The sequence below is a fragment of the Triticum urartu genome, chromosome 2A (assembly GCF_056163025.1).
Source record: "Triticum urartu cultivar PI428250 chromosome 2A, HENAU_Tu73, whole genome shotgun sequence".
In the NCBI taxonomy this organism is placed as follows: domain Eukaryota; kingdom Viridiplantae; phylum Streptophyta; class Magnoliopsida; order Poales; family Poaceae; genus Triticum; species Triticum urartu.
In genome coordinates this window covers 590959918-590981918 of record NC_141874.1, presented here as the reverse complement: position 1 = coordinate 590981918, position 22001 = coordinate 590959918, and the positions used below count along the sequence as shown (strand labels likewise).

General features: G+C 43.2%; 2 protein-coding genes and 6 non-coding genes across 8 annotated transcripts; 1 reads left to right on the top strand and 7 right to left on the bottom strand.

Moving 5' to 3' along the window:
• Nucleotides 1–3357: 3357 nt before the first annotated feature.
• On the top strand, nucleotides 3358–5614 carry LOC125533716 (uncharacterized). Its single transcript, XM_048697083.2, has 3 exons — nucleotides 3358–4453; nucleotides 4547–4643; nucleotides 5335–5614. The coding sequence occupies exons 1-3, from the start codon at nucleotides 3571–3573 to the stop codon at nucleotides 5342–5344; spliced, it is 990 nt and encodes a 329-aa protein (XP_048553040.1). The 5' UTR covers nucleotides 3358–3570; the 3' UTR covers nucleotides 5345–5614.
• A 12287-nt stretch (nucleotides 5615–17901) lies between these two features.
• LOC125533715 (uncharacterized) lies at nucleotides 17902–21744 on the bottom strand. The gene is made up of 4 exons (XM_048697081.2): nucleotides 21611–21744; nucleotides 18829–18890; nucleotides 18411–18469; nucleotides 17902–18327 (listed from the first exon to the last, which is right to left on the bottom strand). The coding sequence occupies exons 1-4, from the start codon at nucleotides 21694–21696 to the stop codon at nucleotides 18313–18315; spliced, it is 222 nt and encodes a 73-aa protein (XP_048553038.1). The 5' UTR covers nucleotides 21697–21744; the 3' UTR covers nucleotides 17902–18312.
• Nucleotides 19152–19234, bottom strand: LOC125541972 (small nucleolar RNA U31b). The gene has a single exon (XR_007297760.1). It is a non-coding gene; the product is annotated as a small nucleolar RNA U31b (small nucleolar RNA).
• LOC125541971 (small nucleolar RNA U31b) lies at nucleotides 19837–19923 on the bottom strand. The gene has a single exon (XR_007297759.1). It is a non-coding gene; the product is annotated as a small nucleolar RNA U31b (small nucleolar RNA).
• LOC125541882 (small nucleolar RNA snR60/Z15/Z230/Z193/J17) lies at nucleotides 20137–20229 on the bottom strand. Its single transcript, XR_007297722.1, has one exon. It is a non-coding gene; the product is annotated as a small nucleolar RNA snR60/Z15/Z230/Z193/J17 (small nucleolar RNA).
• LOC125541828 (small nucleolar RNA SNORD25) lies at nucleotides 20746–20834 on the bottom strand. The gene has a single exon (XR_007297675.1). It is a non-coding gene; the product is annotated as a small nucleolar RNA SNORD25 (small nucleolar RNA).
• On the bottom strand, nucleotides 20963–21050 carry LOC125541821 (small nucleolar RNA SNORD25). Its single transcript, XR_007297668.1, has one exon. It is a non-coding gene; the product is annotated as a small nucleolar RNA SNORD25 (small nucleolar RNA).
• Nucleotides 21161–21248, bottom strand: LOC125541823 (small nucleolar RNA SNORD25). The gene has a single exon (XR_007297670.1). It is a non-coding gene; the product is annotated as a small nucleolar RNA SNORD25 (small nucleolar RNA).
• Nucleotides 21745–22001: the final 257 nt, after the last annotated feature.

Here is a 22001-nt window from a genome sequence, read left to right as displayed (position 1 = left end):
GGTAAAGAAAGAGAACCATGGGTTCAGAAACCCATGCCTTTTCCTTCCAAACCATCCAAGAAAAAGGATGATGAGGATTTTGAGCGCTTTGCTGAAATGATTAGACCTATCTTTTTGCGTATGCGATTAACTGATATGCTTAAAATGAATCCTTATGCTAAGTACATGAAAGAAATTGTCACTAATAAAAGAAAGATACCAGAAGCTGAAATTTTCACCATGCTTGCTAATTATACTTTTAAGGGTGGAATACCAAAGAAACTTGGAGATCCAGGAATACCCACTATACCATGCTCCATTAAAATAAACTATGTTAAAACTGCTTTATGTGATCTTGGAGCCGGTGCTAGTGTTATGCCTATCTCTTTATATCGTAGACTTGATTTGAATAAGTTGACACCTACTGAAATATCTTTGCAAATGGCTGATAAATCAACTTCTATACCTGTCGGTATTTGTGAGGATGTGCCTGTTGTGGTTGCAAACGTTACTATTTTAACGGACTTTGTTATTCTTGATATTCCCGAGGACGATAGTATGTCTATTATTCTTGGAAGATCCTTTTTGAATACTGCAGGGACTGTTATTGATTGCAACAAAGGCAATGCCACTTTTCATGTTAATGGTAATGAGCATACGGTACACTTTCCGAGGAAACAACCTCAAGTTCATAGTATCAACTCTATTGAAAAAATTCCATCGATTATTATTGGAGGTTTTGAATTTCCTCTTCCTATTGTCAAGAAGAAATATGATATTCTTATTATTGGGGATGTGCATATCCCCGTTGAGGTAACATAGTGTTATTCAAAATTTCTCCGGTTCCATCTTATCCGGAATGAGTTCGTTAACAAGACTTGATCAACCTTGTTAGTGGATTCCTTTTGATGAGCATGAGATGGATGAAACTAGAAGGCACAACCTTCTGTACCCTCCTTTTACTTTCTGTTATTTATTTTAAATACAATAAAACTAGTATTTTCTGTCTGTTATCTGAATTATCCATGCAATATAAAAATACCCCGAAAATAAAAGTTCTCCAAATGCCCCGAAATTTAAATATGATTTTTTATGGAATATTTGAGAATATTTGGCACTGAGAACACAGCACGGGGGGCATCCACCTGGCCACGAGGGTGGAGGGTGCGCCCTACCCCCTGGGTGCGCCCCCTGCCTCGTGGACCCACGGTGGCCCTCCTCCACTTATTCCTGCACCCACACACTCCTTCTTCCTCCCACAAACACGAATATCCAGCTCAAGCACGAGTTCTAGCTCATTTTGCTGCGATTTTCGATCTCCTTGCTCAAAGCACCTCTCACAAAACTGCTTGGGGAGATTGTTCATTGGTATGTGACTCCTCCATTGGTCCAATTAGTTTTTGTTCTAGTGCTTTATTCATTGCAAATTTGTGCTGCCTAGGTGACCCTGTTCTTGAGCTTGCATGTCAAATTTATATGGTCCCAAGTAGTTCTAATGCATGATATAGGCTCTAGGCAGTTGTAGGAGTTGTTGCTATCAATTTTGTTGAGCTTGGTTCACTTTTGTTTGAAGTTACTAAAAATTTCAGAATTTTTCAAAAAATAATGAAGAGATTTTTGAGGGGCTCATCGAGCCGAAGCTCGAAGGAAAAGAAAAATGAAAAACCAGAGAGGCCCAAATATAATCTGCCTCGCACCGCGGAGGTTCGGCCGTGTGAATGGCCTTTCGATGATTTCTTGAGAGCAGCCGGGATTTATAATGATTTGTATGAATTGGCTGAGAATGCAGGCCTCACCGCCTTCCTCCACGACCAACGCGAACAGTATCTCTTACTCACCAATATCTTTGTGCAAAACTTTCATTTCTATGCTAGGGGCTCACCACCTACAGTGGAGTTTTATTTATATGATGAGCATAAGGAGATGTCACTTTATGATTTTTGTCGGGTTTGTTTGATCCCTTTCGAGGGCACAATAGAGGAACCACACCGCGGTGATGTGGATGGGTTTATTGATACCATCACTGTAGGGGAAACGAGGAAGGTTTCCGATGCACGAATCACTAGCATACATTTTCCTGTTTTATGCTACTTTGCAATATTTGCTAGTCGTTGCTTAATTGGTCGCGAAAACTGTGGAAACCTTAGTGTTCCTGATATTATTATTTTGTTCCATGGTTTATTCTGTGATAACTCTGTTAGTATGGGCGGCATTATTGCTAAACGGTTAAGTCTGAACCGTACAAAGGGCCCCATCTTTGGAGGCATCTATACTTCACGCCTAGCTGCACATTTTAACATACCTATTAGGCATTATGAGAAGGAAGAAAAATTGCTGCCCACTGTTTATTTAGATTATAAGAGTATGGTAGCACATGATTTTATTGTTAAGAATAGGGAAGGGGAGCTTAAATACAAATTGTTTTTTCATAAACATCATCCTGAGACTATTACCCTGCCTGCTCCTTCCTTGTTTGATTTATCTGCAGGACGGTACCTTGTTCCGTTAGAGGCTATTCACGCCTACTGGAACCCCACATTAGCCACAGAGCCAGAGTCGGATCCACAAGTTGATCCTCCACGACAGTCTAACTACCATTGAGATCCGGAGACGATTGTCAACCAGTGGCAATCAGAGTCTTCTTCTTCGCAGTACGACCCCAACTATTACTATGGATATCCGCCAGACCAACCGTGGCCATAGATGTGATGCCCAAGACCAGAGCTTCAGACACCTTCCATGTTTTCCGAGTTTCGTTGTGTGATTTGTTTTTGCTTGCGTGTTGCATTGCATATTTTGCATTGCATCATGTCATCATGCCATTAATATTGCAACCGTTTCAAAACTCTTTTAAATAAATCGTATGGATCTTCGATCCATTTAAATCGAGGGAAGGGTGACTTCTCTTTATAACATATCCTCCTGATATTAGGGAGCTATAGTAAATATTTCTTTAATTTGGAATTCACCTTAACACACTTGCATATTAAATCTCTTGGCCTTTTCTTCTTCAAGTGTTGACTCTCTAACCTTGCCATTTATTCTTTCATCATTTTCCGGAGCTCCGCCAAAAATCCAAACATTTTTGGACCTTCCTAACCCTCACTTCCTATTCGAACCATTTGAATTTAAATCAAATGAGTTTGAATTTAAACTTTGAAAAATGCCCACTCCCTTTTTCTTGGATCGTACACATTTTTGCGAGTCCGGGAAAATCAACATCTTGCCCAAATTCCTTTCCCTAACCCCCTCTTCGTTTTCCTTATCTCTAGTGTTGTTCTGTTAAAGAAATTATAGAGAAAGGGGAGAGAGAGCTTAGCCCAGTGGGCCAATCAGGTCCAGCGGCCGGCCCATCCTACCCCCGCAGCCTTTTGGCCAAGGCCCAGCCGGCCCCTGCCTACCTAACCCTAGTCCGCACCTAGGCCCATTTTCCTCTAAGGCCCAGCCTCCTTCCTAACCCTAGCCTTCCCGAGCCCGCTCCCTCTCACCCTCCCGCTACCGCCGCCACCCACACGCACCAGGGAGGAGTCCCGCTTGGCCCCCTCGTCCTCCTCCAGCAGGAGTCCTCGCACCTGCGCCTGGCCGATTCCCATGCCCGAGCGCATCTCCTCTCATGCACCTCATCCCCGGCGCCGTCCATCCATGCCGCGCCCGGTTCCCACGGCCATCTCCCTCTCGTCCCGATCGGGATCGTCCTCGATCCCCTCTGCCTGCTCCGAGCTTCTCCGGCCCCGACGTCCCCTTCGCCGGAGCCCTTCCTCCGCCTCTGCTCCGGCGACTCCTTCGACCGCCTTGCCGCCCCGTCGCCGCTCCATTCTCTGCCATCCCCTCTTCGTCATCTGCCAAGAGCGCCACCGCCTCTCTTCGTTGCCTTCAATAGGAGTTCCAAGCGCCATGGCCGCCCTTTGGTGCTTCGTGCAGCGCCTGACCTCCTCCTTCTGGTGGCCTCAGCCTTGTGCGACGCGCCATACGGGAGAGGAGCTCCCCGCAGCTAAATCTGGGAGTGGTTTTAGAAAAACTGGTTTAAATGGGTTGGTTTTTATTATGGGCTTGATTGGTTTAGGTCTTATTGGGCTGAGCTTTTTTAAGTTTGGTTTGGTTTCAGTTTTGAGAGGAACCAGTTTGGGTATAGTTGGTTATGGGCTGAAACCATTTGATGCATTATGGGCTACAAACCGTGGGTACAACCCGGTTTGCTGCGTCCAGTTACCCACACGCTGCCCTGATGCGGTGTTGCTCCTGTCTAGCTGTTTCTTCCCCCGCGCCGCCCTGCTCCCCTGCCTCTTCCTTGTGCCGCCGCCTCGCCGTCACCCTCCGGCGCCGCCCCTTCCTTGCACTGCCGCCTTGCCGTCACCCTCGGGCGCCACCCCCTCCTTGCGCCGCCGCCTCGCCGTCTCTTCATTGCGCCACCGCCTCGCCGTCACCCTCCGGCGCCGCCCCCTCCTCCGTCGCGCCACCTTCCCTTCGCCGGCAGGTACCCCCCTCCCCCGCCTCTCTCTCTCTCCCCCTCCCTCTCTCTCTTTTCTCTCTTTCTCTCTCTCTCTGACCGGCTCCTCCTGTTGACCAGGTCCTGCTCCTCCCGCAACAAGGTGCTCCGGCGGCAACGCCGGCAAGGTGCTCCTGCTGGTCCCCTCCTCGTCTGCAACAACAATAATAGCAACCAGGTTGATTCCACAGCTTGGGCATTAGTTGGATTCATGATGCAGGATATACAGATCTAGAGTATTCCATTTGTTACACTTTGCAGTCACAGCTTATGTAGGAATGATGGCTTTCTAGCTTTAGGTAGCCCCCTTTTTTTTGAGGAAAACATAGATAGCCCCTAAATGATCTGTATATATAGCATTGTTAACACACTTTAGCTGCTTCAATATTATTTCTGTACTTCTATAACCAAGACCTACCAAGTAAAATTACTATGTTTCACAAGTAGTACTGGTTCAAAATTTGACCTGTAGAGCAGGCACTGTGGCCTCAGATCTCGGCTACCATGCGTCTAGTGCAATCGATTTGGCAAACTCATTAGACTAGTGAAGTAAGGCAATTCCAGATCATGTTGATCATGGCAGCAGCAAATTGTATGATGATTTGCTGTGTAATTCATATTGATCATGGTTATTTTGCCATAATAAGATTGGGATGATTGTTGAGATATGAGGCGTGAACTTCTTTATGTACACTATACTCTATAGCATTTTAATGTCGGCATACATACGTTGTACTAAACCCAACATCTTTTTACCCTGTCGGTAGAGGAACTAAAATAACTGTCTGGTTCTCTCTTCTTTCACTACCTTCTTGCTCTATATTCTACCATTTTCTAACAGTAAGTTTCCACATATTTCCCCCCTGTAGTGTGCTATAAAATTTGAGGCATGTCTACGTCAGAGGGTTCGAAGACTGCTGATTCCATGGATGAGGATACGAGTCAAATACCACATGTTAGAAGGTCCAAGGTATGGGAGCATTATGAAGTAGATTTGGTTCTCGTAGATGGCGATTTCAAGGCTGTGTGCAAATACTGTGGAGCGCAACTTCACACCAAGTTTGGGACTAGAAGTTTGAGGACCCATATTGCAGAGGCTTGCCGATCAATCCAAGATGCTTGCAGACATAGGTTTTTGTTGACCATGAAAAAAAACAGCTGAAGGACTGTTTGTGTTTGATGAAAAAGTTTGTCGTGAACGCATGGTCAAGTATTGCGTCCATGCTGAGATCCCCTTTCTTAAGTTTGAAGATCCCCACCTTCAGCCATGGATTGACTCAATGCAGCCAGCGTTTCAAATCAAGGGTCGTCACACAATTCGTGATGATGCAGTGAAGATGTATAAGGGAATGAAGAAAGATATCGAAATAGAGCTACAAAATTTGGATTCTCGCATTTGCTTAACATCTGACATGTGGACATCATCACAGGACTTGGGCTACATGTGCATCACCGCCCATTATATCAATGCAGAATTCAACTACAAGAAGAAGACCATAAGTTTCGCAGAAGTGAAGTATCCCCACACAGGCTATGCGATAGAGGAAGAAATAGTTTGTTGCTTAACAGAATGGGGAATAAGAGGCAAATTATTCACTTTGACACTAGATAATGCCAGCAATAATACTAATGCATGTGAGGAGTTAATAAAATATCACAAACATGAGCTGCTCCTTGAAGGTCAACATTTGCATGTCAGGTGTTGTGCGCACATTCTTAATATCTTGGTTCAGGATGGAATGAAAATAATCCATGAAGCTATTGACATGATACGTGAGCTGATGAAGTATATTGACTCTTCTCCTTCAAGACTTCAAGATTTCAATACAATTGCAAGTGGGATGGGTCTACGTGCAAAGAAAGGCATCTCTGTTGATACACCAACCAGATGGAACTCAACCTGGAAAATGCTTGTAGAAGCATTGACGTACAAATCTGTTCTCACTAGTTATGCCAACAGAAAGATGATAGATTCTCCAAGTGAGGAGGAATGGGAGAAGGCAAAAGCTATTTGTGAGTTTCTAAAAGCTTTTGAAGAGCTTACTTTGATTGTTTCAGCTCATAGGAAGCCAACTTCACATAAGTTTCTGCCAGTTGTGCTTTCTATTCGCCATGCATTGAAAGATCCAGGTTGGCAGACCTCTGATGTGTTGAAGGAATTGGCGGCAGTGATGCAAACGAAGCTTGATAAATATTGGGATCCCGAGGAGAAGGAGAATGCAGATCCTAACCGTCGTAGAAAAAGCAAGGGCATTGAGTTTAACCATGCACTTGTCATTGCTACATTCCTGGATCCAAGGAGGAAAGAAGATTACTTGGATTTCTTCTATTGCAAGTTGTCTACCGACGGGGAGCAAATTACAAAACAAGTGGAGATTGCTTTAGAATGGGTGAGAAAGTATGTCAAGGAATATGAACTACTTGCAGCGACAAGCACTGCACACTCGACACCTTCTAGTCAAGGCAATACCATTATTGGATCACCTGTTGCAGGGAAAAGGAAGTTGGAAGAAGAGTTTGCCCAGCACAAGTCTCGCCGGAGGTCACGTGTACACAAATCCGAGCTTGATGCATACTTGGAAGAAGCATCCGAGAAGGTCGGTGATGACTTTGATGTCTTGGGTTGGTGGAAGAGGCATGGCGAAAAGTTTCCTATATTGGCATCTATGGCCCGTGACTTTCTTGCAATTCCTTTGAGCACAGTGGCATCTGAATCAGCCTTCAGTTGTGGTAAGAGGATACTAGGCGACAAGAGAAGCTCTTTGAACCCTGATATGCTGGAAGTTCTTGTTTGTGCTAAAGATTGGTTGTTCAAACCAAAGGAGGGTGAGTTAACTGCTTACATTTTGGTTCTACTACTTGTGTAGAATGGGATATATAAAACTTGCAGTATAGAAGTGTTCATATGCCTTTAAATTAATCCTTTGTTTCATTTGCAGGAGATGGACAGTAATCACACGGCTAAAAACATGAAACCAAGAAAAGGTAAAAATATGATCCTGATCATCGATTTGCCTTTGCCTTGCTCCTTTTTTCCGTTATAGTGATTGGACAAGCAAAACCACTGTTGCTAAGCGAGTAAACATTGCCAAGACTAGTCTATAGAACTATTGGACTTTGGTTTGATATGACACTCTTGACAAGAAGTGAGTGATGAATAAAGGAGTGATGAATCAGCTAGTCCATAGGCATGTCATAAGTTCATTGAATTTGTTGGCTGGAACACAGCCGGGTCTTGTTGCCCTATTTCTTCCTCTGTTCTTGGAATGAGTGTTCATTTCGTCTAGCACGTAATAAATCCACCAAAACCTGTAATAGGAGTTGCCAGCACTATTTTTCGTTGATATATATATATATATTCTAGGCTTCCAGTGATAAGCAAGTGTTTTCGAAGTGAAATGATGCCCATGTTATTTTGCAGGTCATGGCCATTCTCATGTTCTCGGGTGCTTGTGTCGGGGCCAGCGTGATGATCTTTTTCATAAAGGATGTGAACTTCTGTGCCGAGTACTAGCGGCTGCCGTAGCCATGGCCAAGCTTGTTACATAGATTGTCTATTTGATAGCCCATCTTTGTTTAGATGATGTGGACTCCTGATGCTCTGGTTACTTGTGTTGTTTCTTTGTTAATTTCATTTCTTTAGAGGTCCAAGGAGTACAACTAGAACCCCGTCTCCGGATGCCCGGTCTGCCTGCATGTCTGGTTTAAACCACACACTAACTGAAATCCACTACCCCCTAGAGTTGAACTGTCAGTCTTAAGTGCAGGACACAGTTATTGTTGGCCACCCTATCATTGCGCTATGTTATGTGAACGTTCTGAATTTCTGCTCACTCTTTTATAATCTGCAACTCATTTTTCTCTTCCTTTTTCCTGCTAATTCTGTTACAATCTGTATTTCTCTTTGCCTTTTAGTATTCCGTCTGTCTGTAAACATTCTGAATTTCTGCTCGTTCTTTCTATGATCTGTGGCCCATGCTTTTCTTCTTCTGCTCATTCTGCTATAATCTGAATTTCCTTTGGTCTGTCTCTCTTAGTCTGTACTCCCTCCGTTCCATAATCTGTGTTTGTTGTTTTTTGGTTGACTGTTAATATAGTGCTTAACCCATTTACAAACGGTTCTGAACCCATTTATGATAACAGTTTCAACCCATGGTTGAAGGCTTGGTTCAGTTTGGTTTGGTTAAAATTCCCAGCAAGTTTGGTTTTGGTTGGGTGGCAAGAGAGCTATCGTGGGTTTAGTTTAGGTTCAAGTGTCAAGCTAGCTCACGTGAGTTTGGTTGAGTTATGGTTCAGGTATCAAACTTTTCTCAGATTTACCCGCAGCAGCGCTCGAACCCATCCAGCCGTAGCCACCTGAGCTCCCTGCCACGCCGGAGTCCCGTCGTTCCCGTGCCTCCATCGTTCCCCCGTTCCAGCGAAGCTTCTATCGCCCTCGTCTCTCTGCGAGGGAGATGAGCCCTTGCTCGTTGACCTCAGCTTCCTCAAGCCCGGCGCCGCCACCGTTCCCTGCTGCTGTCGTGCGAGTACGCGGGGACGACGATCGGCGCCAAGTCTTGCTCGAGCACCCGCCTGCGTTGCTGCGTCGGTACACCGCGTCGTTGCTCGTTGCCTGCCAAGACCGCCTCCGTGGAATTCGCCAAGTACATCACCGACAAGACCACACGAATGCTCGAATGAGTACCGAACGAAACACCAAGTACCACTATCGCCGAGTACGACTACTTCCACGATGATACGAGAACAACTACCGTCGACGTGCATTTTGCCAAGTACCAATACCATCGACCCTCGAAGCCTCCGTGGATGTCAAGTTCCTCGCCGTGACCCCGAACATCTACGAAAAATTGTGCGACTAAAAACGTGAACGACTACCATCGCCGGGGACCGATAGTACCACTACTTCCACTACATCATGAGTACAACTACTACCACTACGAACGTGGCGAGAATGTCTACTTCCGCTACCATCACCACGAGAAGGACAACTTCCCACAACGACCCGTGAACAACCACTTCCACGACGTCCGTGTACCACTACCGTCGCGAGAACGCCTACTTCCTTTGCCGAACTCGAACCACTCCGTAAATGCACTTTTGGAAGGTATAACCGCCGGAATGATGCCCGTGGACCGTATGCATGTGATGTATTATATGAGATGCCCATGTTTGCACCATGGTCGAGTCGCTGCTTGCTCGTCCCTCCTCATTTGCCGCTAACCCGTGGGAACCCGGTTACCGGGATCACCCCACCATCTTGCATGACACGCTCACGTCACATTTCCTTTTGCACCGGTATCTCCATGAGCTACCGGAACCGACATGTTGCTGTGGCATCATTTTTGGATTAGTTGTCGTGGCACCCCTTTCGTTTCCGCCACGATGACAAATGCTTAATATAATGCTCATGTCAACATTTTCATAAATAATGCATAAAACTTGCACATGTCATTCACATCATGATAATAACATTTAAATGTTTAAAATTGTTGTTTGCTTTAAATTGCTAAATGCATATGGGGATTTACCGGAATTGTTGTTTGTTATTTCCGGCCTCATTTAAAATGCCTAACTGTGTATTCTACTCATGTTTCACCGCTTGCCGTGTTAAGAACATTTAATTTTGTTGGGTACATAACCGGGAGTGAACTAAATAATTGATGTGGTGTTTCTTCAATATGCAACTCGTTGCATATTGGGATCCACTTAACTTGTAGTTTTGTTTGTGCACTTTGCCATGCCATGCCTCTTTAAACCGGACATGCATCATACTTGTTTGCGCATCATGCCATGCTTATGTGATGGTTGTTTACTATGTTGTTTGCTTCTTTCTGATGTTGCTTCTTCGGGTTAGTTCCGATAATGTCACGTTTGTGAGGATCCGTTCGAACTACGTCCGTTTGTCTTCTTCATGGACTCATTCTTCTTCCTTGCGGGATCTCAGGCAAGATGACCATACCCTCAAAATCACTTCTATCTTTGCTTGCTAGTTGCTCGCTCTATTGCTATGTCGCGATACCTACCACTTGCTATATCATGCCTCACATGTTGCCATGTCAAGCCTCTAACCCACCTTGCCTAGCAAACCGTTGTTTGGCTATGTTACCGCTTTGCTCATCCCCTCTTATAGCATTGATAGCTGCAGGTGAAGATGGAGTTTTGTTCCATGTTGGAACATGGATATTTGTTGGGATATCATTATTATATCTTATTTACTTTAATGCATCTATATACTTGGTAAAGGGTGGAAGGCTCGGCCTTATGCCTGGTGTTTTGTTCCACTCTTGCCGCCCTAGTTTCCGTCATACCGGTGTTATGTTCCTTGATTTCGCATTCCTTACGCGGTTGGGTTATAATGGGAACCCCTTGACAGTTCGCCTTGAATAAAACTCCTCCAGCAAGGCCCAACCTTGGTTTTACCATTTGCCACTTAGCCTTTTTTTCCATTGGGTTCTGCAGACTCAAGGGTCATCTTTATTTTAAACCCCCGGGCCTGTGCTCCTCTGAGTGTTGGTCCAACCCTTCAGCCGCCGGTGACCACCAGGGGCAACTTTGGGTTGGCCTACCGGAAGTTTGGACAATCTGATGTGCCCTGGGAATGAGATATGTGCAGCTCCTATCGGGATTTGTCGGCACAGTCGGGTGGCTTTGCTGGTCTTGTTTTACCATTGTCAAAATGTCTTGTAACCGGGATTCCGAGTCTGATCGGGTCTTCCTGGGAGAAGGAATATCCTTCGTTGACTGTGAGAGCTTGTGATGGGCTAAGTTGGGACACCCCTGCAAGGTTTTGAACTTTCGAAAGCCGTGCCCGCGGTTATGGGCAGATGGGAATTTGTTAATGTCCGGTTGTAGAGAACTTGACACTTAACTTAGTTAAAATGCATCAACCGCGTGTGTAGCCGTGATGGTCTCTTTCCGGCGGAGTCCGGGAAGTGAACACGGTTCTTGTGTTATGCTTGGACGTAAGTAGTTTCAGGATCACTTCTAGTTCACGACCGTGCATTGCTTCTCTTCTCGCTCTTATTTGCGTAAGTTAGCCACCATATAAGCTAGTGCTTGCTGGAGTTCCACCTCACTACCTTTTCCTACCCATAAGCTTAAATAGTCTTGATCTCGCGGATGTGAGATTGATGAGTCCTCGTGGCTCACAGATACTTCCAAACAGTTGCAGGTGTCGATGATGCCCGTGCAGATGACGCAACTGAGCTCAAGTGGGAGCTCGATGAAGATCTTGTTCGTTGTGTTGTTTCGTTTCCAGTTGATCAGTAGTGGAGCCCAATCGAGGCGATCGAGGATCTAGCATTTGGGGTTGTCTTTCTTTATTTGGTTCCGTAGTCGGACCTTGGTTGTATTCTGGATAATGTATGATATATTTTATGAATTGTGTGAAGTGGCGATTGTAAGCCAGCTCTTTATCCCTTTCTTATTCAGTACATGGGATGTGTGAAGATTACCCCTCTTGCGACATGCCTACTATGCGATTATGCCTCTAAGTCGTGCTCCGACACGTGGGAGACATAGCCGCATCATGGGTGTTACAATAGACCAACTTAGGCCAAAAGCCTAAGCTTGGGGGAGTACGTATTTCTCACCGACATTACATTCATGTCCACACACTCATTGCTAGATGCCGGTGCTCATACTTTTTCATTGTATCATCCATGCTAGTTTATTTTCCTTTTTATGCTTTCTTCTTGTGTGTTTAATAAACCTTAAAAAAACCAAAAAATCAGTTGTAGCTTTTAATTAATTTACTTTCCATGCTTGTAGTAGTAATTAAAAAGAAAACCCAAAAAGATTTCCTGTTCTTCTTTTTGCTTGTTGGGAGCTTTCCCGTGTAAATAATTTTATTTCTTTTCTTTTCTTTGGGGGTTGATAGGAGAAGACCATAATTAAATTGTTGAAGTGGCTCTTATATGCATTATTGTTGATCTGACAAAAGAGCCCATATTGCCTTGTCTTCTCCTGTTTATTGAATGCTTGTAGATTCCAGCTTAGTCCAATGCACGTGCACTATTATTATTATCCACATCGTTCGGTCGTGCAAGTGAAAGACAATTATGATGATATATGATGGACTGACTGAGATGAGAAAAGCTGGTATGAACTCGACCTCTCTTGTTTTTGTAAATATGATTAGTTCATCGTTCCTGATTCAGCCTATTATGAATAAACATGTTTGCAATGACAACTAGAGATCATAGTTTCTTGTGCCATGCTTGATTAGCTAGGAGCTTATAATGGTTTACCTTGAGTGCCAACATGCTATTAAAATAGTTATGATGTGGTATGATAGGGTGGTATCCTCCTCTGAATAATTTAAGTGACTTGACTTGGCGCATGCTCACGCATGTAGTTAAAACAAAATCAACATAGTCTTCACGATATTTATGTTCATGGTGGATTATATCCTACTCATGCTTGCATTTGGTGTTGATTAATTTTAATGCATGTTCATGACTATTGTCGCTCTCTAGCTGGTCGCTTCCCAGTCTTTTTCTAGCCTTCACCTGTACTAAGCGGGAATACTGCTTGTGCATCCAACTCCATAAACCCCAAAGTTGTTCCATATGAGTCCACCATACTTACCTATATACGGTATCTACCTGCCGTTCCAAGTAAATTTGTATGTACCAAACTCTAAACCTTCAAATAAATATCCTGTTTTGTATGCTCGAATAGCTCATGTATCAACTAGGGTTGTCCATATCTTCCATGTTAGGCGGGTTATTCACAAGAGGAGTGGACTCCGCTCCTCACTCACGAGAAAATGGCTGGTCACCGGGATGTCCAGTCCCATGCTTTATGCAAATCAAATCAAAATAATTGCAAACAAAACTCCCCCTGGGACTCTTGTTAGTTGGGGCACTCATTGTTTCGAGCAAGCAATGGATTGATGCTTGTTGGAGGGGGAGTATAAACTTTACCATTCTGTTTGGGAACCACCTATAATGTCTGTAGCATGGAAGATATTGCCATCTCTTGGTTGTTATGTTGACAATGAAAGATGCCGCTCAAAATATTATTCACCTCTATTTCAAAACCGAGCTCTGGCACCTCTACAAATCCCTGCTTCCCTCTGTGAAGGGCCTATCTATTTACTTTTATGTTGAGTCATCATCCTCTTATTAAAAAGCACCAGTTGGAGAGCTCCACTGTCATTTGCATTCATTACTATTAGTTTACATTGAGTATGACTTGACTGGATCTCTTTTACCATGAATTACAATGTCTAGTCAGATCGTTAAAGGTGCTCTGCATTTATGTTTTGCGGTCTCAGAAAGGGCTGGCGAGATACCATCTTGTTATATCATATTATGATTGTTTTGAGAAAGTGTTGTCATCCGAGATTTATTATTATTGCTCGCTAGTTGATTATGCCATTGATATGAGTAAACATGAGACCTTTGCGTTATTGTGAATATGGTTAGTTTATAATCTTTGCTGAAAACATGAATGCTGGCTTTACATATTTACAACAACAAGAGCAAACATGATTTGTAAAAGTTTTTCTTTATCACTTTCAGTTTATCAACTGAATTGCTTGAGGACAAGCAAAGGTTTAAGCTTGGGGGAGTTGATACGTCTCCGTCGTATCTACTTTTCCAAACACTTTTGCCCTTGTTTTGGACTCTAACTTGCATGATTTGAATGGAACTAACCCGGACTGACGCTGTTTTCAGCAGAATTACCATGGTGTTATTTATGTGTAGAAGCAAAAGTTCTCGGAATGACCTGAAACTTCACGGAACGTCTTTTCGGAAATAATAAAAAATCCTTGCAAAAGATGAAGACCAGGGGGCCCACACCCTAGCCACGAGGGTGGGGGGCGCGCCTGCCCCCCCCCCCCCCCCAGGGCGCGCCCCCTACCTCGTGGGCCCCCTGGAGCTCCTCCGACCTCAACTCCAACTCTATATATTTGCTTTCGGGGAGAAAAAAATCAGAGAGAAAGATTCATCGCGTTTTACGATACGGAGCCGCCGCCAAGCCCTAAAACCTCTCGGGAGGGCTGATCTGGAGTCTGTTCGGAGCTCCGGAGAGGGGAATCCGTCGCCATCGTCATCATCAACCTTCCTCCATCACCAATTTCATGATGCTCATCGTCGTGCGTGAGTAATTCCATCGTAGGCTTGCTGGACGGTGATGGGTTGGATGAGATTTATCATGTAATCGAGTTAGTTTTGTTAGGGTTTGATCCCTAGTATCCACTATGTTCTGAGATTGATGTTGCTATGACTTTGCTATGCTTAATGATTGTCACTAGGGCCCGAGTGCCATGATTTCAGATCTGAACCTATTATGTTTTCATCAATATATGAGAGTTCTTGATCTTATCTTGCAAGTCTATAGTCACCTACTATGTGTTATGATCCGGCAACCCCGAAGTGACAATAATCGGGACCACTCCCGGTGATGACCGTAGTTTGAGGAGTTCATGTATTCACTATGTGTTAATGCTTTGGTCCGGTACTCTATTAAAAGGAGGCCTTAATATCCCTTAGTTTCCATTAGGACACCGCTGCCACGGGAGGGTAGGACAAAAGATGTCATGCAAGTTCTTTTCCATAAGCATGTATGACTATATTCAAAATACATGCCTACATTACATTGATGAATTGGAGCTAGTTCTGTGTCACCCTAGGTTATGACTGTTACATGATGAACCATATCCGGCATAATTCTCCATCACTGATCCATTGCCTACGAGCTTTCCATATATTGTTCTCCGCTTATTTACTTTTCCGTTGCTATTGCTATCATCACTACAAAATACCAAAAACATTACTTTTTCTATCATTACCTTTTGCTACCGTTACCACTATTATCATATTACTTTGCTACTAAACACTTTGCTGCAGATATTAAAGTTTCCAGGTGTGGTTGAATTGACAACTCAGCTGCTAATATATTTGAGAATATTCTTTGGCTTCCCTTGTGTCGAATCAATAAATTTGGGTTGAATACTCTACCCTCGAAAACTGTTGTGATCCCCTATACTTGTGGGTTATCGATACATATCATTGCTGGTGTTCAAGGACAATACATATGATTCATGAATACATAGGAAAATATCATCATCACATGATCACCTCTAGGGCATATCTCCAACACGTGCCGACACAACATAACTTTTTTAACAGCCCAAAATGCCAAAAATAGCCCAAAAGACCTAATAGCACGCGGGGCGACCCGTTTAACCTGGAAGTGCGGCTCGCCACAGGCTGTGCCTTGCTAGGCATGTTTACGGATGGGTCGGGCCAGGCCTGCTTGAACCACGCGACTACTAATGTATAGGGCATGAGCATAATTATGTATCTAGGTATACCTAAATCCAATCCAATAATTTGACTTTGCCACAATATTATGTGACCTCTACCCCACCACTCCATCTTTCCCTGTAATTTTTCTTTGTCTAGAAAATGCAAAATATATTGCCCAATCCCTGCCGCAACTTAATCCACTACCCCTTCTCATTCTTGTTTGTCCTCGTTAGACCACTCCATTATGCATCACATTTTTCTCCTTACTTACTCCTCCTCCCACCCTAGATATAGTCGACGTCTATCTGAGGAAGATAATGTTGCGCTTTGTAAAAAAATAGTGAGGAGGAAATCAAGAGCGTAATTGGTAGTATGAGAAAAAACAGATCTGCGAGTAGGTGTAGATGAAAACCTATTGAATTCTACCAAGCTTGTTGGCCTTTTATTAAGGATGATTTGATGATGTATTCTTTTGAATTGCATGTTGGGAGAATGGACCTGGATAGAATAACTTTGGAGTAATCACTCTTATACCAAAAGGGCTTGGTGTTGACATAGTTCAGAAATACAAGCCTATCTGTTTGTTACATCTCCTCTTCAATTTTTTTTGCTAAAGTTATGGATGAAGCCTTTTATGCATCAACTATTTTATGTTTGTCTGAATACATTTATCAAAGGAAGAAACATTATAGATGGGGTCATGTCACTTCACGAGATCTTGCATGAATCTAAAAAATCAACAAGATGAGATACTAAAAATGGATTTTTGAGAAGGCTTATGACAAGGTTAACTGGGATTTCTTATTCTATAGCACGAGACAAAGAAGGTTTAATGATACGTGGATGGGGTGGTTTGGTAATGTGGTAAAACATGGACACTCATTGTGAATATCAATGATTCAGTGGGGTGACTTTTTGTAGCTTTAGAGGGGTGACACAGTGAGATCCTCTCTCATATTTCCTTTTTAACATAGCTGCAAATTGCCCACAAAGAATGATTCAATTGACTCAATCAGGGGAGGTTATTCAAAGAGGGGAAAGCAAGCCAAACCAAGAGAAGAAACGCCAACGAAAAAGATGAAGACAACATCTAAGCATGGCAATTTTACATATGGGCACCGGTACCATTGGGTACCCGACCCGCTTAGGTTGGGTATGGGCACATTTTCGTGCCCATGGATAATGCCCAAACCCTACCCGACTAGTCATGAATAAGGCATGGGTACGATTGTTTGTCCACGGGTATGTCTAGACCCTACCCGATTATCTCACTGATGGCTCATGTGTAATAAACCCTAAGTTACCAGTCTTTATATACAAGCAAATCTCTCAGTGGCTCGCACCTTGTGAGTCATATTTACTCGATGGTAGGTTATGAGTAGGATTTTACACCCATGAGAAACATGTGTATGGATATGGTATTTGTGTACCCATACCATCCTTAAATGTACCCATACCATCCTTAACGACATCTCTAGGTTCAACGCTGATTTAATATCGATGCCTCCAACCCAATGCGGAATCCCCAAAACTGTCGTGAAGGACACAAGTACTAATTAACTTTACTACTCCCTCCGTCCTATAATATAAAATGTTTTTACAAGCTAACATCGCTTGCAAAAATGTCTAACATTGTGCAACGAAGTACTCCCTCCGTTCGGAATTACTTGTCGCAAAAATGGATGTATCTAGATGTATTTTAGTTCTAGATACATCCATATCCGAGACAAGTAATTCCGAACGGAGGGAGTAGTAATAAACAGGAGAACGAGTACCCCTCCCTCACCTCACCAAACTGTAGGAGAAAGGAAGGGAGGAGAGAATGGATTTGTAAATATCAAAGAAAGGCACGTGAGCCACCATTGTAGAGTTAGCAAAACCAGGTGAGGATTTCTTCGGAACAATTAGCAGTGCTGATCCGGGTTGCAAACAGCAACCTTCATAAATGTTGCGAACACCGCAAACAAAAGAAAAACCATAGAAGAATCCCACTTAAATGTATGGAATTTAGGTAATGAATTGCTCCCTCAGACCCTTTCTAAACATTGTTGTAGTGTCAAAAAACATCTTAAATTTTGATACAGATGGAGTAAAATATAGCTTCCAGTTGTTTGTACGCCAACCAAAAATGTCTAAGCTTCTACATTTAAACTGATCAGATGAACAAATGCCAAAATGAACACGATGATATTTCCTGGATATCAACATAGTCATTGTTATATAGATTTGGCAGCCAAGGACATAACAACAGACAGACCGCAAAAACTAGTCATAAAACAAAGCATATAAATTTGTAGAACTGAGGCTCAGCCAAGGAGAATCCCTCTGTAGAATTTGTTCCGGGAGGCTACATAGTAATTTGTTCCAGCATAGAAATTTGTAGAACTGAGGCTCAGCCAAGGAGTAGAATAATGCTCTGCGTCTAGTTCTTTCTAAGAAAAACATTCTAAATAGAAAATAAGATCATTTGGATTCAGATTTTATACAATGGCCACTTGAGGATGGCATCGAAAACTAGGATATGACCGGGAACGCTGATAGCAGGATTGTACAGCTAGCAACTTGATGCACGCCTAGGAGTCAGCATCACTGCTTGAAGCCCTGCAAACAAAGATCTATTCAGTCACCTGCAGCATTTCAAACAACCACAACAGTGAACCACGTCAAGGTTTGGTTTAACTCACATTATCATGCCCATGAGGATCCCTAATTTGCTCTGACACCTCCTCCCTCACTTGTTTAACTGTCGAGTGAGAAGCAAAAATTACCAGATTAATGGTAGCACAAATAAGGCATTAAAATCGAACCCACATATTCAAATAATGTGGTGAACTGGTGATGCCACAACGATGAAAAATACTCCCTCTGTAAAGAAATATAAGAGCGTTTAAATGAAACACAAAGTAATGATCTAAACGGTCTTATATTTCTTTACAAAGGGAGAAAAAAATGAAATTAATTTAGTATACAAATATCCTATCACAGAGAAAATGACTTCATATACAAATTCACTATAGAAACCAGTGATGCGAATATTCTGCCAAGAAATTCTCGAACTGATATTCAACCGAAATTGGTGAAACATTAAATGAGCAACATTACCTCTAGATGAGAGATTCTCGAAAGTCTTGTTGGTCCTCACAGCAAACCTCTGGAAGGCACGGCTGCACAGTAAAAAAAATCATCTTACTCAGAACAAACAGCAAGGCAAGTAAAATAAAACTAACGGATATCAAGGGAAATTAAGGTGGCTAAACAAAGCAGATAGTAAGAGTGCTTCCTTGGCATCAGAGTAAAATATAACAAGATGACACAAGAAAATCTCAACAAGCTCCTCGTCCAAAGCACATGACACAAACACATACCAGCTTATGAGGACATAAAGCAATCACAATTTTGAAGGAATATCAAAATTTTCATTTACAGAGTCAGATTCAGAAGTCAATCAGCACAGGTACACCAAAGCAGACCCTAAGACTGGGGCGACAAATATGAAATCATCATCCTCTTGGATATTCAATGCTGACACGAAGGGCCTGTTCGGTTGACAGGGAAAATGGAGGGGTTTGGCAGGGATTGGCAGGGATTACACCCTCTACAAGTCAAAACCTCCTCCAATCCACCCCAATCCCCCTGTGAGGAGGTGTAACCGAACAAAGTCTAAAGCATCTTTAGTACAATCATTAAAAGCAGCAGAAGTTTAAAGCAGTTCGGCCAAATGAATTATTGGCAAAGTGCCACAGCTCGTCTTATTCCCACTCACTGCAAGATAGCAAGAGTGGATTTGTTCAAGAGGAGTGGTATGTAAATAAAAAAGATTAAAAAAACATCTTACTCAGAAACAACAGCACAACAAGGCAGTTAAAAAAATAAACAGAAATCAAGAACAAGGAAACTATGGTATCTAAACAAAGCAGATAAAAATACTTCACAAGGCACATGCAAGAGTTTGGTTCCTGAACATCAGAGTAAGATTTAATAAGATCACAAGAAAGAAAAACTCAATCAAGCTCCGCCTCATCCAAAGTACAGAACACAAACTCACACCAGTTAATGAGGACCTAATAAGGCAAGCACAATTTAGAAATAAATATAAAAAATTCATTTACAGAGTCAGATTCAAAAGTATGTCAATCAGCACAGATACACCAAAGCGGACCCTAAGACTGGGGCGACAAATATGAAATCATCATCCTCTTGAAAATTCATTGCTGACACCAACTCATCTTTATATGCATCAGAAGTAGGAAGACAACTCAGCCAAATGAAATCATTGGCTATGTGGCACAGCTCGCATGGATTTGTTCACATAGCATGTTCTCTTCAGTATCCTTGATCGAGTTAAAATAATTTAATTTGCTAGGTTATGATTTCTCAAATGCAATTTCAATCAAAATTGAACAGGCAGACAAAGGTCATCAGCTAGGAGCAAAAGACTATTTTGTTCAAGTCATCACAGTATGGTCATCTGAACTATGCACTTGTAATCATCACCCGAGCTTGCAGACCGGTAAAAGGAAGTATAAAGACAAACAGAGTTTGACCTCATTGATAATTATGCTTTCCACATGAAGAGAGTTGAGACACATGCTTGTCTATTAGTTTAGTTTAATCATTGGCCAAACAAACAAAATAAAACAGCAAACCAATAATGAGGTCGTCGGCAAGGCAAACAAATGCCAGTTACGACAAACGAGACCAAATATAAATCTTCGCCATCCTCTGTAGCAATTCAGACAGTTTCGTTCAACAACAAAGAACAAAATAATGTGTTCTTTATTATCGAGATAAGGGGTGCGACCAAGGTGATCAGATATGAGCGAAATACTGGTTTTGTTGAAAACCTTAAATATAATCAGACAGAAAACACGTACTCCCTCCGTGCGAAAAAATTGTCTCTCAAATGGATGTATCTAGCATCAAGTTAGTGCTAGATACATCCATTTGAGAGACAAGCTTGGGACAAACTTTTTCGGACGGAGGGAGTACTATACAAGAAATCTAGTGCAAATTCTCCATTATAACTCAATCCCTTGGATGTGATTTGAATCTTCCAATTATTCCCGCAAGAATAATTACATGTCTGCTAAAACTCTCATTGAGTCATTGTTTCCATGAAAAAACAAACTGAATACCAGCTCATAGTCAAACAAGAGAAAGGACACAAACACATACAGTAACTGTTGTGCAAATAGGAAAGGAAACACAGCACACAAATGTAATGCAAACGTTGCATAACAACTCAGTCCCTTAGATGTTCTTTGAACTGTGCGATCATTTCCGCAAGAATCATTACAGGTCTGTAAGAACTCATCACTGTTGCCATGCCAACGTCATTTCAACGAGACAATCAAACATAACAAGACTCTCACAGCCAATAGCTCCGGAAACAGAATTCACATGACACCTCAACTCGGCCCCATTGGCTTACTACAACGACTCAGTCCCTTACATGTTCTTTGAATCAAGCGATCATGCTCGCCAGAATCATTACAGGTCTGTAAAGGCTCATCACCGTCACGTACGTGCACAACCCTACGAATCTGTGGGATTTGGCCCAAAATAAAGTTTGACCTTGTTCCTAGTACATGCTAGAACAAATCAACAACAGTAGCATGTACATGTAAGAGCTTGCTGCGCCCTGCGCCATAGGTAACCCTACGAAGAGCACATGAGAGGGCAAGCCCATGATACAACGAGATGATGTGGCTTCAAGGGAACGAGTCCCGCTGGGAACCGACCGGAGGACCGATCGTCCCAAGGACCAGATGACGAAGCGCTACCAATCAAATCAACGACGACGAAACCCTCGCGCGATGACGACGGGTAGATCTAATCTAAGTTCTGGGGAGAGGGATGGAGGGAAGGGGGGGTCGAGCATTACTTGTTGGCGAGGCCCTGGACGAGGAACTCGTTGACGACGTAGCCCAGCGCCCGGCTGAAAATGCCGCCGCCGCCGCCGCAGGCCATGGTGGACACACTTCGGAAAGGTGGCGGAGGTCAATTTGGAACGGCGACGTGATGCGACATTCGGGTGGATCGGTACGATCGTCTATATATACGCGGGCTGGGTGGCCCATTGCGGGCGGCGAACGAACCCTAGGAAGCGTGCGATCCGGTGGGCCGGGTTATTTGTGGGCTAGGCCCAGCTTACGGCAACGGTCCGCGTGGATTTGGGCCCAACTGGCCCTTAACGGATTTTTCTCCATAAACTCTGAGCCTGCCCATCGAGATCCGCTCCTGCCGGCAGTTGCTAACCGTCACACTGACCAGTA

Excerpts from the sequence above, each read along its gene's own strand:
- LOC125533716 (XM_048697083.2), top strand. The coding sequence starts at position 3,571 with ATGCCCGAGCGCATCTCCTCTCATGCACCTCATCCCCGGCGCCGTCCA. Across the intron at positions 4,454-4,546 it reads CACCTTCCCTTCGCCGGCAG|GTCCTGCTCCTCCCGCAACA; the intron begins GTACCCCCCTCC and ends CCTGTTGACCAG.
- LOC125533715 (XM_048697081.2), bottom strand. The coding sequence starts at position 21,696 with ATGGCCTGCGGCGGCGGCGGCGGCATTTTCAGCCGGGCGCTGGGCTAC. Across the intron at positions 18,891-21,610 it reads GTCCAGGGCCTCGCCAACAA|CCGTGCCTTCCAGAGGTTTG; the intron begins GTAATGCTCGAC and ends TTTACTGTGCAG. Across the intron at positions 18,470-18,828 it reads CGAGAATCTCTCATCTAGAG|TTAAACAAGTGAGGGAGGAG; the intron begins GTAATGTTGCTC and ends CTCACTCGACAG.